Source organism: Ursus maritimus, unplaced genomic scaffold, assembly GCF_017311325.1.
Source record: "Ursus maritimus isolate PB19 unplaced genomic scaffold, ASM1731132v1 scaffold_9, whole genome shotgun sequence".
NCBI classification, from domain to species: domain Eukaryota; kingdom Metazoa; phylum Chordata; class Mammalia; order Carnivora; family Ursidae; genus Ursus; species Ursus maritimus.
In genome coordinates this window covers 61,683,927-61,702,754 of record NW_024427107.1, presented here as the reverse complement: position 1 = coordinate 61,702,754, position 18,828 = coordinate 61,683,927, and the positions used below count along the sequence as shown (strand labels likewise).

Here is an 18,828-nt window from a genome sequence, read left to right as displayed (position 1 = left end):
AAGTCAATAAAAATGCAATTCAAAATCAGCTTTTCACAAGGCAATTTATTGTAACCACAAAAGTCCTGAATCTGAGTTACACCTTTTATTTTGAACATTTCACTCAATAGAAATCTGAAATACTGGGTCCAAGTGATGACACATTCCAAACTAATGGAACCTTCCTGTAGCTTAAATAAACAGATTTAGATCATCAAATAAAATCAAAGCCAAGTGTATCTGCACAACTCAAGAATGATATGAATGGATTAGAACTTCCGGTGGTTCATAGTTCACCATTTATTACAGACTTGGAGAGTCCTCTTAGTAGCACAATATTAGACTATGCGTTTCCAAGAGCCAAGCACACAGAACATTCTCTCTACTCACCTGTTAAAAGACTAAGAAATCTGATACAAAGGTATGAAGTGACTAATGACATACCCTAGTCATTTACAGAGGAGTTCTCTTAGGTGACTCTGGGTCAAGTCATCCTGATCAACCTTGTGCAAGCTTTCTTTCTCAGCAGTCCTGCTTCCTACCTGTGGAATGATTTGCCATAACTAAATGGGAACAGCTGTTGGTTATCTGCTTACGGTCTTCTTTCATTTCCTGCAAAGGCACCAAAAAACTCTTTGCCTGGATCCCCAAAGGCACATATGTACACCTTACTGTTTGAATCCTTTGGCTGGAAAGGTCTTAAATCAGATCTGTTTGGTGAAGGAAACCAAAGACGGTCAGAAGACCTTACTGATCCAGGAAGAATCCAACTTCTGGTTATAAATGACCCCATCTCTACTTTTTAAAATAAGCTATTACTAGGGAAATGCTACGGGAAAAGGAGCATACGCTAAGTTTATGACTCTCCTCCATTTTATTCTCAACAAGCAAATAATAGAACTGAAATCTTCCTCAAACATCTAGATTTTTCCTTTGTGAGCGAAAGATATATTATAGTTCGGGTATTAGAGTCAGTTGGGTTCAATCTCATTTCCTTTCTTCCTTTCTAGAGTTTTTCAGACTCTTCTTAATACCAGAAGAAAGATGGCTCTTCAGTCAACTGTTGGTAAACTATTGGAGAACATTTATTTAGCACCAGTCTTGCATTTTCTTGTGGGTTATAAATGAGTGATAAAATTCTACCAGGCTTGGGACGCCTGGGTGGCTCAGTCAATTAAGCATTTGCATTCAGCTTGGGTCATGATCCTGGAGTCCCGGAATCGAGTCCCACATCGGGCTCCCCGCTCAGCAGGGAGTCTGCTTCTTCTTCTGCCTCTGCCTCTGCCCCTTCCCCTGCTCCTTCTCTCTCTCTCATAAATAAAATAAAATCTTAAAAAAATTCTACCAGTCTCTTAGGCCCAAATCAACTGCTTCTTCTGTTAAGCTTCTTACTGCACTCAGAATGAATGAGTAAGTGAATGAATGAATGAAAATTTGAATGCCCGTCTATTCTGTTGTTTTTCTGGTTAAAACTCAACTAAGACTATAGAAGTCTAAGGTGACATTTAGAAATGTAGTAAAAAGAATCCACATATGTTGTTTTAAATTTTTATTTGCTTATAAAAGAGAATGGAAATGGGTTTGCAAAAAACTTATCTGCATGTACAAAGTCATCCATGTAGATAAGGAGGGCAAGCCTTGGAATACTGCTGGAAAAGTTGTTCATCAAAATTGGATCTCCTTGCACCAGAACTCGTGAAAAGTCATTATTTTATATGTCAACCCAAATCTATTTTTAAAATCACCAAATTCAGAAAGGTTATAATCTGATATATATTCTTAGACACCAGTGAAACGAGGTACCAAGTGATCTCAGAGCTGGACAGATCAGTTAATCAAGAGGTAGTTTCTCCAATAATATCCCCTTTTCTTTTCAGCAAGGCCAGAAGAGACAGCGATAAATGGCATAATCTTTGAATCTCTTTAAATTCTTATTCTGCGAGGGCCCCATTTCCTTTGAATACAATCAGAGTTGTCTTGATGCATTTTAGGACTTGAGATCATCTAACACAGAAGAGATTCCAGAATTCAATTTTTTTTTTGCCAATTTTCCTTTGAGCAATCTTCTCTGGAAAAACAAATAGTCTGGCACGCCATTAAAATAACAAAGAGAAATAAATCCTATGGTGTCATAGATTAAGGGGATTTTTTAAAAATATACTTTTTTTTGCTAATGATACCAGTATTAACAATGTCCAAGGAGGAGATTGAGGCTGGTGAGACAAGCCCCCCAAAGGTAGCATACAAACCACATAATGACATTCTTCTTGAATAAGTTTCTCTAAGAGTTCTTGCGGTTGGTTTTCAAATTTGTCCTGAGGCGATCAGATCCCCGAGCCCCACAATTCCATGGCTTCTAGCTCGTCTTGGACAGGAGTGAATTCCGGTTGATCAGGATGGGGAGCTAGAGAGGAAGAGTGGGGTGGGGACTTGATAGGACCCAGGAACCATAAACTGATATTCTCCCCTCACACGGGTCCGTAAGAGACACAGATTTGGTCAATAAACGGGAGGGAAAGCCTGCTTGGGTGGAAAGCGGTAGCTCCCTTTACCCACCACGCTGCTTGCGCCTTCCGGTGAGGTTTCAGATGGTTAGCAAAGGAGGGGACAGACCCGTTACAGAAATGGTTAGAAAAGTAGAATCACAGCCAACTGCTTAAATAGTATGTGTTTTATTTACAAAAGGAACCCTGAATCTCAGCAGAATTATAACAGAAAAATACATTTTAAAAACTGATCTCATGTTAGAAACCCATCACCGGGGACAGTCGGGAAGGGAGGGAATCACAGGAGGATGGAGAGGAGGATGGTCAGGGAAAAAGGTACCCATCAATCTTGTGTGGGGACAGGAAAGAGGAGAAGGCTATCACCGAGCCTTCACACAGAAATGTTGGGGGTAAATTCTTGGTACGTAGTCATATACTGACAACCAGGCTGATACAGAGCAGTCAGTTTCTATTACAATGGACACTTGTGACCTGGTTAAGTTCCAGTATTATCAGTGTATGTGTCTGGAGCAGGGAGGGCAAGAGACGTAACAGTGGGCAGGTAGGGAAGCAGGTGAGGCAGGGAAGCGGCGTGCCCATGGTTAGGTGGAGGAGTTCCACCTCAGTGCTGGTAATCATTGTAAGGGATCAGATCTTAATAAGGGACAGGGAGATTTGAGAGAACAGGGAGGGAAGAGATGAACAGAGAAAAACACATCAGCAAAACTCTGACCAGTTCCTCTGGCAAATAAGGTTAAATTTCTCCTAAAGCAGAACACTTAAATTCTTTGACTAAGAAGTTTATTGCCCCAAAGCGGTCTCTGAACATCTCTCTTGATGCTTCCAAGAGTGACTATGTCAGAAAATGTCCCGTTGCACAACTCGCCAACATGCAGGCTGCAGATGTTTTTAGGAAGCATTATCTTTCACAATCTCAGGCCAGGAGTTAGTAATGAGGCAGGGACAGGCATGGTCACTCTTGTTTCTTCTTAAGACTATCTTGGGTCACCGAAAATGGTGGGCATGTGGTGGGCAGAAGGTCACCCAAAAGAATCTAGGGGGCCCTCCTCATTAGGGGGAAGTTGTGAGTTTGAGGCTTTTCCAAAACAAGAGTAAACTGTGACAGGCATCACGACCACACCACAGCAGTAACCCAGAATTAAGGACCCCCCATAGAAAGTCCAAACATGTCCCCCAATGACTAAAGATGAGGTTGAAGGCCAAGTTAGTGTGGACTGCCATTTTGTAAACAAGGAAGATTTAGTTGTGTTGTTATTTCCATTTTTCTCTTAAAGTTTTTGAAGGGGTAACCTTGATAGTAATTTGCACTTTATAGAAGATGTCTCTGGGTAATTTAAGGTAATGAGACATTCAAGTTCGGCTTCCCTCCCATGACTGGTCTACTGTTCATTGCACCCTCATCATTATAGTTCTAATCGTAGCGAAACATTGCTCAAAGCCCACGAGGGGCTGGCACTTACCTCCTACCCCGTAGGCAGAACATGAAGAGGGGTCGCAGTATCCAGGCTGGCCAGAAGGACCTTGTGGTCCAGGCACCCCCAGGTGACCAGGGGGACCCCTGGGTCCAGGAGAGCCAGGGGGCCCGGGGCTTCCTGGCCGACTCTCCCCTGAAGGTCCTAAAAAGCACCAACAAAGGAAAACAGTTGGTCTTTGACCATCACGGAGTGAGTTTTGAGACTACCAAGAAGGAAACTAACTCTTAAAAGAAGCCACCTCACACATCTTAACAATTAGGATAAGATGCCTCTCTCTGCTCATTGAGTTTTTATTCCTAAACTGGATTTGCTGGACACAGGATCATACTGTAATCACACAATCTCCTGGAGGATATTTCCAGTCAGCTCAGGAAACTGGGAAGAAAATGTATTTTTTTCTGTCACCTCTTGGATATTAAAGGGAAAAGAACATACAACTGTCAACCTGGCTTTTTTATAGAGCTTCTGTTTCCCAGTGTCATTCCTTATGAATGCAGCGTACGGGCATGCATGCTCACGTACACACACACACACACACACACAAACACACTCAGTCTCAGCGTCATAATGTGTACTGCTTTATGGCCCCAGGTAATTGAAATACAGTAGCTTGCGTGTGAAAGAAATTATCCTGCAGGAGAAAAAGGAAGTCTGAAATTGATCTAAAATACTAACCAAAATTTCTTTAGGCTACGTTATATCAATTGAGAACTTAGATTGAGTGAAAATAGGAGGGAGATGAAAATTTTTCTGATTTTAGGAAGTATATCAGGCTGGGTGTTTTTATGTTTGCTTTTAGGCCTAGATTCCAATAGTGTTTAAAAGGCATTCTTCAACTAAAAATGAGATTCTTCAACTCTAGCTGAAATGAACTCTTCAACTCTAGCTCTAAATGAAAACAAGGAACAAGTATCACCTTATATTTGAAAAGTGTTGCGGCTCTGAGTAGGTTCAGTCCATTCAGTCAACGCTCACCAACCATCCTTTCTGTGTAACACGCGATGCTAGATCAGCCTCTCACACAAGCTCTAATGATAGGAGCACTTATGCTCAAAGGGAATCTTTTCCATTAGGAATCCCTCCTAGGAAAAGTGCTTTCCAAAACCACTATTAGGTTGGAAAGAAAAAAATTATAAAGTATTCGATTCAATGTGGCTAAAACCAGATTATAAATGTCTAATAGACTGCAAACTTAGAATTCTAATAACGAGGATGGTAATCTGGAGACTACTGTAAAAGCACACAGTAATACACATAAAACTCAAAACTGACGCACACTCATCCAGTAAGACAGCCATGGTGGCAGAAACTATGAGTGTTTATCAAACATCCCTGTGTTCCTCTCTATTGGGAGGCTCCCATGTGGTTCCACGGAGACAGTGTGGCTAGTTCCAGCCAGTGAAATATGCATCACTGTGATGGTGTCATTGTCCATTTAGGAAGGTGAAGGCTGATGTGCCTCCTTTATCTTTCTCCTGGAGGCCTTTTGCTCCAACATGGGGGAAAGCCACATAAAACTTTGGGGGGCTATAAAATAAACCTTTATTGCATCAATCTACTAAGCATTTGGATTGATTTGTTACTGCAGCACAGCCTAGCATAGCCTAACTCATGAAGCCAATAGGATCCCAGAATATTCTATAAGCCTTTGAGGCTTCTGTACTGGGAGGATCATCACTTAACAAACTGGCCTTCCAATAAAATGAGTGAGAAATACAGCGATTCCACAGATACGAGAGGTAACATGGCCATTTTCCTCACCGGTGATGTCAAGTGAATATAAAGCATTACGATTTCCATCTTGCCGTTTTCTGTTCGGTAGGAAGATTTACCTGCTGGTCCGGGGGGGCCTCTTGGACCTTGGGTTCCAATGCCTGGATTTCCTTTTTCTCCCTTGACGCCAGTTAGACCTGAAGAAGAAGAAGAAGAAGGAGAAGGAGAAGGAGAAGGAGAAGGAGAAGGAGAAGGAGAAGGAGAGGAAGAGGAAGAGGAAGAGGAAGAAGAAGAAGAAGAAGAGGAGGAGGAAGAGGAGGAGGAGGAGGAGAAGGAAAAGGAGAGGAAGAGGAGGAGGAGGAGGTGGGGGAGGAGGAGGAGGTGGGGGAGGAGGAGGAGGGAGAAGAAGAAGAAGAAGAGAAAGAAAGAAAAAAAGAAAAAGTCTTAAAAAGAAAAAGTCTTCAAAAGAAAATCTAGGTAAAATCTTTCAAAAGCACTGCTCTGAGAAAGATAATGATGTGGGCTGGTTTGGGGTTATGGTTCCCAGGGGACTTTTAAGTTAAATTCTGACACTGTGAATTATGTACAACCACAGATAGACATATAGAAGGCGGGTTCTGTAGCTGAGCATGCTGTCCGTATCTGCAATACTGTAAGTCTATCCACCTTCCTACTGAAGGGGTCCAGCCTGCCAGGACCCGGCCCGTGTCTTTCCACGCACCAGGCCACTCGACGTATGCAGTTGGCACTCCACAGCCACACAATAGAAATCACAAGTGAACATGTCTAACATTTTCCTTTTGGTCCACCCTGTAATGTATCTGCAAAAGGCATGAATTATAATTAGGCAGCAAAGTTCTGAAGAGCGTGAGTTTCCATTAAAAACTTGGAAGGTTCAGGAAAGCCTGTGTTTGATTTGGCTGATTCAGCCCCATAAAAATCTAAACCTATTCATGTTTCTTTTCCACTGAGCAGACTCCTTACTCCAAATAATTTACAGTGCTATTAACAAACTATACATTTTCATAGGCAAAAAAAAAAAAAAAAAAAAAAAAAAAAAAACCACCAAAACCCAAAGAAACATACACTCTGCCACGTCATCATCCAAATGGCTGCTATCACAAGACTGCAGGACAGGTGAGAACATGCCCCACTGAGGCCCACCCATCCCAGAGAGAGTTGCATCAGCTGGGGTTACCCAGGCTCACATCACAGAAGGTCTCTGGTGCCTGTTTTTCATGTACAACAATGCTTTGAAGTAGCAGAAAGCAGCATTGCATCTGTATGTAATTACACTTACAAAGAAATTATGTGTGCGTTGGCAAAGCCTGGAAGGAAACATAAATAAATGACAATAACCAATTTGAGAGGTGGCAGGCATGCCAGTGATTTTAAAAATGTTTAAAATTACAAATAACTTTCCCTTTTCCTAAAGGCGGTGCGTATTCACTACAGACAAATGGAGAGACACAACAAGCAAGGACTCTGGCCCTTGAATTTCACGTCTTGGTTTATAACTTCCAGAAACAAAGGCGTTCATGTAGTATTTGCTCTGGGAATAGTTGGGGGAAAAAAATAAAATAGATTGGTGAGCAACGGGCACTTTTTTCTACACTGCACACATAACCACTGTCCCTTGATATGAACGTTGGTGTCTGCTGTGTTCCTTGGGACCACCTTTTGGGGTCAAGGTATATCTGGCACCTTTAAAAAGGTCCTCCTTCTTGGTTAGTGGTCCTCAGGGCTGCTCCACCCCCTGCTACGTTTCCCCAACACCCACGCCTGCTGCACATGGCCTCACTGGTATTTTCTGAGCTCCTAAGAGACTAGTACTTTAGGGAGAGAGCAGGGCACTGACCACTTAGCCTGTGATGACCTCCTGTTTCGGGTCTGACTCTTGTCTTAGGAACCCATAAGGAAGATAGTAATTTCTCAAGAGTAAAAATACAATTTCATCTGAGTTTAAAAAGCACGTAACAGACTCAGACTAGTCAACATGTAATGCTCAATTGCTCATCAACTTGTTCAGACAGAAGAGCACCCTGGGTACATCTACCGGATATTACCCAGTCAGCTACTAGTTTAGCTATTAGCTTAGTAGCTAATTGGAATAAGTACTTTTCAGCTGGTAGGTGTTCTCTCAGTTGCAAATGTACACTACCATGCATCTGGGAATTTAGCAGAAACGGTCTCTTCTTCTGTTTGAATGAGAGTCACTTTCCCCACAGGGAACCACTAATTTTTAAAGAATTAGAACACAATAAAATACACAGATGACTAACGGCAGGCTGCTCGTGATTAAGTGTGTGGTGACTCAGAGGCCTCCCAAGACCTTACGGTACTCAGGGATTGACATTACCAACATGGCTTCTCAATGGTCCTCCAAAGTCGAAGATGCAGTTGATGAGGCTGAACAGGACATGCAGGAAATATTCTTAGGAATAACTCTCTGATAAGAGTTTCTTGACTTATCCGTTGCTTCTTCATTAAGAAAGCAAAAGGTGGGGAAGATTGGGGAGTAGGAAATCTGGTCGTCTTAATTTTCTAGTTATGTAGAGAAAAACAAGTGGCATTTGATATTACCCATACTACAAACCAAGGTAAGAGGAAGAGTCTCACAAAAATATTGCAGCCTCTCAAAATGTCTTGAAGAAATTCCAGGATATAATTATATAAACAGAGAAACTTAGATTTTTATTGTCCTTGAAATGAAGACCTGTTCTCACTACACATTGGCTAATAGATTAATATTTGTCCACGTGTTCACTTATGGTTCTGAGACTGAAGGAATATTCATGTCCATGACAACTGAATTTGGTTATAAGTCTTTTCCTTGGAATGAAAAAATCATGTTAAAAATCAATAATTAAGGACCTAAGATGAGGACTGAAATTAAAGGCTAACCTCAGCTCTCTAAAAATAGTTCTGCATGTATTTTTGATAAGCCTGTAAGCCATGATTAAAAGGAAAGAAATCAAATGTCCTAAAATGTCAGCCCATCTATGAGATGTCAGTGGGCAACGGAATCTGGGCATAGTCCTTTACAGACAAAGTACCAGCATCACCCATACTAAGGGCTTCCCTCATCAATCTCTTCGTGAGGGTGAAGGTGGAGCCATTTGGTGTTGAGATGGGAGTGCCCAGAGCCAATTGCCAGCATCCTCTCCACAAAGGCACTGGGACTCCTGAGTGCACAGGATACTCCTCTTTCTGAAACACCCATTTCACATTGGCTGTCTCCATAAATACTTCTCATTCTTCAAGACCCAGCTCAAGGCTTTTCTGCAACCATAATGAGCAGAAGCCCACTGGATTCAAGAGGACAGGCATTATGGATCTGGTCCATGGCAGTTATCTCTGACACGGCTAGGGTGTCTTCCACATTGTATGAAACTTACCGATACTGAATGAATGAATGAATGAATGAATGAATGAATGAATGAATTCTCGGATTCCATATTGTCCGTGCCTCCTCTTGGCACTTACCCCATTGCATTGCTTGTCCTCATGTTCACCTAGTCTCAGACTACGAGCCTGCTGATGACAGGGATCACGACTTCTTTATTGTTAGTGTCGGATCCAAGCCAAACCTTACACGTAGTAGACGGCCCAATAAGTTCTAGAAGCCTAACTGAATGACTACATGTCTACACCAACATGCAGCCGACTGTTAAAAGCAAGCCTGACCTGATCAACAAACAAAATTCCTTACACTGGAGCTTTGCTTTGTACTTACACATGCCTGGCTTGCGGGAACACTGCTTTTTCTAACAAGTTCCTCGTGTGGCAGTTTCAGCTGCTAGTGTTTCCTAGAGTTGAATATAACTGCTCACAATTAATAAAAACTGGGCAAAGCTCATATAAATGAAGATCTAACTTTCCAAAAATATGATTTTAGATAAGATTAAAATATCTTTAGGTTTTTTTTGAGTTATCAAAAATATTTAGGATAATCAGAGAGATTATTATCCATCCATTCATCTGTTCTTTCTTTTAAAAATATTTTAATAAATTTATTTTTTTGCGAGGGGTTTTAGGTTCACAGCAATAGAGTGGAAAGTACAGAGATTTCCCATGTACCTTTCGCCCCTACACATGCATCATCAACATCCCCCACCAGAGAGGAACCTTTGTCATAGTCATTCTTTTTTAAAGAGTCTCATTAGAAACCATCAGGGCTACCTGATTCTCCTTTACCACGAACCTAACACTGACCCTCCAATATTTTTTTATTGGTCTACAGAGGCAGAGACCTGTTCGTTTCAGTTTTTCGTTATATTCCCAGTTCCAGGCACAAACTAAGGCACTCAAGAAAGATGTGTCAAACAGATGAATGAATAAATGAAATACCAAGTTCAACTGCAGACTTTGACAAACGAAGAATGAGGCCAGTTTATCAGCTAAGCCTATAAATGACCTCGGTAGATTCTGAATGCTAGATGCTTGACATGTGTGAGCTCATTTTGGCTTCACAAGAACCAAGAGGGCGGGCACTACTATTAACCCCAAAGGAGGCTGTGATACCTGCTTTTAGCTAGGAAGTAACAGAGCCGAGATCTCAACCCAGGCAGCCTGGTGCCAAAGCCCGGATGCTGAACCACTGCCCTCCCTGCGTTTTCATCCCAAGTGGGCAGGCTGCATTTCTGGTCTTGTTCTTTGCAGTCGAGGCTTCCTGAGCCGCCTGCCGAGTCAGTCTGCACATCTGCTCTGGGCCCATGCTCAGCAATCAGCCCTGTGGTTATCACATTTCCTCAGCTTACTTCCCTTAGTTGGCATTCTTGCCCTCTGCTCTGAGCAAGATTCAGGGTTGGTGTTCAGTGGCTCTCTCCGGCTCACGCTGACTACACGTCTACGATCTGGCACTTGGTTGTCCGTTTCCTATTTTCTTTGGCCTGTTGGTCTTTGAATAGAGAAGTTTTACTCATTTCTCTGCCCTCTGACCACACCAAGCACTCCACACGGAAGCCTCGTCCTATTCCGTGGACCAGTTAGTCTCTTGATCCCAGACATTTTGAGTAACTCCCAGGATTTATGCCCAGGCAGATGTGCAAAGGCTGGGCAATGCTTTCATTGTAACTGTACCAAAAAGTCACAGAAACAGTGAGACAGAGCTTCAGCTATGTTATTATATTGTCTGTTACCTAGGAAATGCTGACAATGAATGGCAAGCACAGTCTGCTTTCCATTCAAAGTATGTTTGAACGCCTACTAGAAGCAAAGTACTGGACAGGTACCTAGCTACAAGGTAGCAGATTAATTGGACATAATTCACTAAAGACTTTGTGCAATTTCCAGAGTCTGCTATTTCTACGTTTTTGGCCTGTAGCATTAGTACCAGAATGTGGGACTTCAAGTTTTGGCTAAGGTCTTGGCTAAGGGGACAAAGATTGGAAATTACATGATTGTTTTAAATGTAAACAAACTTTGCAAACTATTGCCACGAGTTTCTCTTCTAATTGTCTTTTTTATAAAATAACCTTCCATGCACTATGACAGTGTAATTCAGGACTCAGTCAGGGAAAGATAAAGCACTCTAGATTATTCGGGCAAAGAGAATATAATCCAGGGACTTGTTTACCTGCGTGATGGAATGACTGAGAAGCCAATTAAAGATGATGGGGCAACTGATAAATTAGCAAGAGCAGGAGGTCACTCTCATCTTTAAGAGCATAGGGACAATGGGAAGAAATCATGTGACTAGAGCCCAGAGCCTAGAACCTTCTGGTAGGATCTGGAAGCAGAGGGAGAGATTTCCGGTGGAAGCAGGAGCCACGTAAGTATTGTCACCACATCTAGAATTGCAGGGGATGCAGGGGTTGGAGTGAGGGGAGAAATATCCTGACTTTTCCCCTCTTCGAACCCTCTAATCCTGCTTAAAGCCTCCCATTGGCTGAACCTTCCCAGGAGTAAGGGGGCAAGGGAACCCGGAAAGGCAGTGATGCCCAGCTAAAGGAGGGAGAAGGGCAGACTGAAAGTGCATGTACAGAGGCCTGCAGATGAAAGAGAACTGGGCATGCTGGGGAACTCCAAGCAGTTTGGCAGGACTTGGGCAGCAGCAGGTTGGGGAGTGGTAGACTAGGAAGCCAGTCTGGGTCAGGTCATGACACATGAAGGAGTTTGGATACGGCCCCTCGTGTGCATAGGACCTCTCCAATACCACCTACCTAATTTTCTGTTTGTAACTTCACCCTCTTTTTTCAAAGAGGAACTCCAAACTGCTGAAGCCTCAGGCCCCTTAAAACATGGGTTCGCCCCTGCTGGGTGCTACAAAGCGATACAATTAGTAAAGTGGACTGAAAAATCTCACAGAGCTCAACTCCACCAATAAACACTGAGCTAGTCCCACAGAAAAGCCAGGGGAAAACATGTGGAACCATTAGGTAGGGCTGTCTGGTGGTCAAAGGAACCACTACCAGATCAAGACCAAGACAATAGGATATTCTGCACTTCAGGTTTTTCTACCAGTTAGACACATGGTAATATTGGCAGGAGGTCCTTTGGTCTTTTGACCACACACATCTAAATTAGACACACTGACCTCTGGGCAGCGAGAGAGGGGAAGGAAGTGCAGCGGGGAGGAGGGAGGTGAAAGGGGCAGCATGGAGGCTGTAAAGGGAGGAGGGAGAAGCAAGGATGAGGAGGAGTGTCCCTCATCAGTGCACGCCAACCCCATGTAGGCACCTGCAGGCTGCTCACACCAGCAGGTGCATGGCAAAAAAAGAACAGGGATTACATTTGGCACTAGGAAGCCTAGACTTTTGTCCAGATAGTTTTGCAAACTGATATTCTGATCTTACGGGCACATAATAAGAGTATCAGACCAAATGCCCATCAACCAGTTTCAGCTCCAAAGCTTTGACTGATCCCCCTTCAATGCCATTATATTATTTCTAGCATGGACTATTAGGGAAATCATTAATAATTCAAAGTTAAGAAAAAAAATGAGCCAATTTCTATAGCTCCAAAAATGAACATCTCAGGTTTGGCATGAATATTCAACAAGTTGATGATATTTAAATTAGAGTTTGGTCTAGTTTTCATTCCCTGAAGAAATGAAAAGTGATATGATGCTCTCGACTCTTGGAAAGAAGAGAGTAGTGTCAGGGCACTGGAATGAGGCCGGAGTCTGCAGAGTTTAAAAGAAAATGCATTATGACCAACAGCTTTCATTATAAGCATGAAGAATCCGCTATTAAGATAAATACATCTTATATCTAGTTAATCCTGGAAACAATGAAAACGAAAAAAGTTAATGAATATATCTTTTCTATGTATGTTTTCCCCTCAGCTATACAAATGCATTTTGGTATATTTATTTATTGTATTTATCGATTTAAAAGCCATGTCAAAAAATTCACTGAAAATGGTTTACTAAAGCTAATATAAACATCTTTAGTTTTATCATCTAAATTAGTACATGTTAGATTTCCATTTTACTTGTTTATGTTCAAGGCCAGAAATTTAGAAAATGGCTAAGTACATTCCTACATTCAAAAGAAAGTGTCTCTCTGTCTCTGCCTCTCTGTCTGCCTCTCTCTATCAATATTTATGTATGGATATAGTAAACACACACACACACACACACACACACACACACACACATTGTAAGCAGGAGGTCCCTTGATCTTCTGACCACAGACATCTAAATTAGACACACTAAAATTTGGGCACTGAAATGTCCAATGTCTTTGCTATTTTATATATATTTCCTACCCGGTTGAAAAATCCTTCCTATTTAAAAATCTCACCCTGTTTTCCTGGCTAAATTTACACAATAATGACTTGAAGAAAATGCTGACATTGTCAAGTTGGCAGTAACCGGCTATTAACAGGATGTCTTAGGACTGATGTCCTATAGCCACATGGATTTCTGTTTTTTTCATGGCTCTAGAGTGAAGGACAAATGGCAGCCAAAAAACTAGCCAAGGAGTAATCAACACCATAAATCACTTATGATTCACTTATGACTATTGCACTTCAGGTATAATGAAAAATAAAAGGAAAATCGACATTAAGTTTGGTCTTTGGGGATCACGCAGCCTTATTGGTGAGACAGGATTAACAGAAGTGAAATCATTAAAAGGCAATTCAAGAAAGTATATTCTACCTGGGTGCTAAACGATCTGTTTCACACACTAGAGAGGTAGCCATCTATTCGTGGATCCAGGTCTTGTTCAGGCTTCTTGGTGGGGTTGGTGGTGGGGTGGGGATGTAAAGATGAAAGGCACAGCCCCATTCAAGGAACTCACAGTCCAGCGGGAAGACAAACAAGCACACCAACAAAGACAGTATAATGAGAAACTGCTGTGGTGGACGCATGTGCTCGGGGAGAGCTTACTCAGCCTAGTTCAGCTGGCGTAGAGCAGGGTAGCAACAACCAACACACGGGCCAAACAAACCACGGGGAGAACAGTGGTCTGGCAGAGGTGACACTTGAGATGAGTTTTGAAGTTGGAGTAGGAATGAGCCAGAAGAAGAAAGAGGATTCTAGGGAGTGGAAACAGCAGGTGAAAATCCATGAACTAGTTCAAGAACAGGACACAGCGGGAATCAGCAATGAGGGCAGAAGGGAAGGAAAAGACCCGTATGAAGAACGGGATAAACTGAACGAGTGTCCTCTCTTCCTCATCACTCTGCGGAAGACTTACACACCCATTCTCTTGGCTTAGGGCCCGTGTACTTCCTTACCTCTTGGAGTTGGGCGTGGCCACGGCCATGTGACCTGCTTTGACCAATGAGATGTTAGAGGCAACAACATGGGCAGAGACTTGAAATAGGATTGGATGGTTGGGTTGCCCTGTTTTGTTTTCTGCCACTGCCATGAGGATTACATATTCTAGGAAACTCAGCCCTTCCAGCCAGGGCGCCAGCAGAGCAGAACTGCCCCTGTATCCCACAGATATGTGGTGAAAAAAATAATATTTATCGTTGTATCCTACTGAGATGTTTGTTGTTTGTTATGCAGCAAAAGCTGACTAGTACAGAGAGCACAGAGCAGTTCAGTTTGGCTAGAGCAAAAAGTACATACTTGAAGTGAAGCAGAAAATATGAAGCAGGACCATACAAAGATATCTTGCTGAGATGGCATTAACCTTGAGTGGTATTTCTAGCACGATACCATTACCCCAGACAGGGACTGAAATCCAACACAAGAATCTGATCAGATCTACTACACAGACCCTCCAGTTAAGGGTTTCAAAATATTTTAAGCTACAGGAACAATTATATTAGCTTTCATGGCAAAAAAAGAAGACAAAAATGGACTGTAGCCCTTGCTGACATCTTGACTCAGTGTCGTGGAGGACCCTGAGTCAGAAGCACCCAGCTAGACCACTCCTGAATCCCTGACCCAGGAAAACCATGATTATACATGTTTTGTTGTTTTAAGTTGCTAAGTTTTAGGGTAACTTGTTATATAGTAATAAGTCATTAACACATAGAGCTTCTCTCTGCAGCCATGTTGAATGTAAAGAGTCAGTTTGTAATAGAGGGACCAAAAAAAAAAAAAAACCCTTACAAAATAAAAGATGATACAACTTAAAAAGAAAAAGCATTCCTTTTCAATGCGATCAGGTTACTATACATTAGGAAAAAACAGTGCATCAAACCTTCAGAGAAAAATCTCGTTCCAAAGCACAAATTGGACTTTACCACATAGCAATTGGGTGAGAAAAGAGAAAGCTACCTCTATTTCTCTGGAGTTCATCTCTCAGGAGATGAGAGGCAGGGGATGAGGAAAGAAACATACACGTCGGCAGATTTTTAACAGCGATGAAAAGACTATGCCACGTGCAACTGAATATCAGAGATAATACCACATCACAAGGAAGACTTGTAAATATTTAAGCCTCAACCAGCCAATTATTACAAGAGCCCTGCCAACCCTCTATCTTTAATCAAGTTGATCTGTCCCATAAAGATAATTTTTCCAGGAATAAGCCAGGATAAAAGGGCCATTAAGAAGTTCCACAGATGCTTACCATCGAGGCATCCCTGTCTGGCAACTGCTGTGCGTTTATTCGGCATTGGTGACCGAAGTTTTCAGCCAAATGTATCTTCGGTGCCAACAGCTCTTTTCAACCACAGAAATATCAAATGCAAGAACCCCACTTCTCTCTCCCAGCTTTGAATGGACTTGAGACCCAGGCTTCTCTCTAGCCTTCTCAGGCTTGTTGATTCACAGGTAAGGGGCATGAGCCTCAGGGACTCAGATTTAGCTTTGGGGGGGAATGCAGCCCTTCCGGCTCTGACTGCCATTTCCCTATCGCCTAAGGGGGTTGTCACTGACTTCTGGCAACCAGAGTGTAGCTGAGTCCTTTTCTACCTGTGTCTGCTTTGGCGGGGGGTGGGGGGGTGGGGGTGGGGGGTGGGCGGCGGGGGAGCTTGGTTGTGTGGCACCTTCTCATCCTTCTCACATCCCCCCTTTCTCATTTTCTGGAACAAAGTCCATCTTTTTCAAATGAACCACAGAACCTTAGGACTGATATAAGAATTGATCCTTAAATCTTGTCTTTCTTTACATTCACTCTTTAGAAATTTGGTCTTCTGTGTCAGGGAAAGCTCAAGGGGAAAAATTTTCCAACTTCAAAAAGTCGTTCAGGGATTATATTCTCAAAGAACAATAAAAAATTAATCTGGGCAACACACAGAGTGGGGAAACTGCTCTCGCATCAAGCTCTTAAACAAAAACATGAAATTTTCTTGTGATTAAAGATGACATTCCAACACTGTTATTTTTTTTTAAGCCTCAGTAATAATATTGCATCCCAAGTATTTGATCCCACTGAGTCGGTATAAAGTGCTAATGACATTTGTAGAAACCAGTGGGTTCCAATGGGGAAAATCTTTGGAAGGATACCTCCCAGTCATTTCCACTCAACTTTTTCCAGGCACTAGCATGGGTAAAGACATCGCCACTGTCGATGGGTGGGAGGAGATAGTCAGTTGTATAAGGCTTCTCTGGAGAGAGCCCCAGTAGGAAAAAGAAATATAGTGGAAAGCAGAGAGATCTGTTAACCAAGGAACAGGTGTCTGAAAATGCAGAAGATAATTTACAGTTATGTGCATAATGCTGACGACGTATGTGCTCTTACTCTCTTCACTGTGAACACAATAGACACAAACGCAGAAAGACGTGTTATTGGTGGAGCTCAGCTACATCAGCCTGAACTTGCGGCTGCTGCATTCTCAGTAATTATGTAATATAAATACCGTTTGACTGCTTCATTATGTGTCCAGCGTAGTCATGCTGAGAATTTGCATATTGGAATAAACAATTTAACCAGACATTACTTTAGTTTTACTTCTTTACATTACACTAGATGGCAGTCTAGTTTTTTTTAATTATGTGTGAAGGCAGGTTATATGTATTATCTATGAATTTCACTTTAGAATAGTAAGAGAGATGTACCATTTGTTGAAAAGGAGACAATATGTTGACTACTATTGAGAATCATGGCTTTAGAGCTTTAAGCCCTTTCCCACCTCAGGACCTTTGCACACATTACCGCTGTCTGCCTTGAATGCTCTCCTCTGACTCTTTTATTGATAGGCCAAAGTTCTAAACTTTCAGGTCTCAGCTAAAACATCACTGACTTGCCAGAGTAAGTCAGAGCCCCCTCTTCTACATTTGCATAGCATCGTGCATTTTTTCGTGGCACTTAAAACTAATGTAACTAAAGGAAAATGTTCATGTAGTTTTTGTGTCCATGCTAGGTACAGGAAAGGTGGGAAATGTATGCCCTGTTTACCGCTATGTCATGAACACTCAGAACCATGCCTGACATGTAGTAGATGCTTAATAAGTGCTGGTTAGATGAATGAATGAAGATACAGAAAGATTAACTTGTACAATTAAGCAGCCAAGATTACACAGCTAGTAAGTGGCCAAGTTCGGATCCTGACTCATATATGATTGATGCCTCCAACAACATCCGGTCCTGCTAGTCAGGTAAGCGGCATCACAAACAGCAAAGTGAAATCGGTTTCTCTTCTAAAACATCACAAGTAAAACAAGATTGAATTGCCTTGTTCCAGGTTTCTCCTCTATTTCCCCTAGGGGTAGATGTTATACCAGAAGTATAATTCTATAGGTGAACCCCAAGTTGCCAGATCCATGGCCAGCTTACCCCCAGGTAGTTCCCCTATTTCAACTCTTCTATAGCTTGGGCACATGTTAAAATTCTAGAAAAACTTTTAAATGCCAAAATGTATAATCATGGAAAATCTTTTTATCACATTCATATTTATCCAACAAATCACCTCAAAGGTGGTCATTTGCTGGGTCAAGGATGCCCCAAGCCTCTCCAAAAACAGAACAGACTGTGCAGGGAGCTTGTGAGTAGTACAGCCATGACCCACTGTGACATTCTAGTCAGTTTAACTGTTCACTTATTTGTGTGAACTGAGCCATGGTTAGTAGGAGCCATAATGAAATGAGGTCCACCAGACCCTGCACAGTTCTGGCCTCTCCCATGGGAGCCCCCACTACGCAATGAATTCCAAGGTGACAAAAGGACAGAGTGGAGCTGGCACAGACATTCTGGAATCATGCAGATGTGGACTTGAGTTCTGGTCCTCTATGGTCCAGTGGTGTGACCTTGGACAACTAACAAACTAGCTGAGCCTCAGTTTCCTCACTTAAAAATGGAGCTGGGGTCACCTGGGTGGCTCAGTCGGTTGAGCATCTGACTCTTGGTTTCGGCTCAGGTCATGATCTTGGGGATCCTGGAATCGAGCCCCATGTCTTGCTCTGCACTCAGCGGGGACTCTGCTTGAGATTCTCTCTCCCTCTGCCTCTGCCCCCCTCTCATGCTCATGCACACGCTCTCTCACAAATAAATAAATAAATAAATAAATAAATAAAATCCTTTTAAAAAAATGGAGCTAATACTGACCTCATAAGATTTTTATAAGCATTAATAATGTGCCAAGCAACTAACAGTAGCTTAACAACACTAGTCGCTTAATAAGTGCTGGCACCTCTTCTTTTCAAAGGCCGCAGTGATGTCTTCCTCTAAATTCTGACGGCATTTACTTTCTACACAACTCACTTTGCGTTTACTCTCCCAACTTGCACATTCAGTAATGTTTCACATTCCTTCCTTATCCAAACCATGTCTTCTGTTTTATCCAAATGAAAGAGTGTGTATATA

At 42.2% G+C, this 18,828-nt stretch overlaps 1 protein-coding gene across 3 annotated transcripts in view; it reads right to left on the bottom strand.

Moving 5' to 3' along the window:
* Positions 1 to 1,513: 1,513 nt before the first annotated feature.
* The window catches only part of COL14A1 (collagen type XIV alpha 1 chain), a 207,997-nt gene continuing 190,682 nt past the window's right edge, over positions 1,514 to 18,828 (bottom strand). For 2 of the 3 annotated variants that reach the window (XM_008689298.2, XM_040625802.1), the window contains exons 46-48: positions 5,794 to 5,871; positions 3,947 to 4,102; positions 1,514 to 2,383 (exon numbers count right to left, since the gene is read on the bottom strand). In XM_008689298.2, coding sequence (XP_008687520.2) covers positions 2,304 to 2,383; positions 3,947 to 4,102; positions 5,794 to 5,871 — 314 coding nt within the window. In that variant the 3' untranslated portion in view covers positions 1,514 to 2,303. Of the gene's footprint in view, positions 2,384 to 3,067; positions 3,120 to 3,946; positions 4,103 to 5,793; positions 5,872 to 18,828 lie in introns of those variants that run through there. The other variant, XM_040625803.1, reaches the window with a different exon arrangement.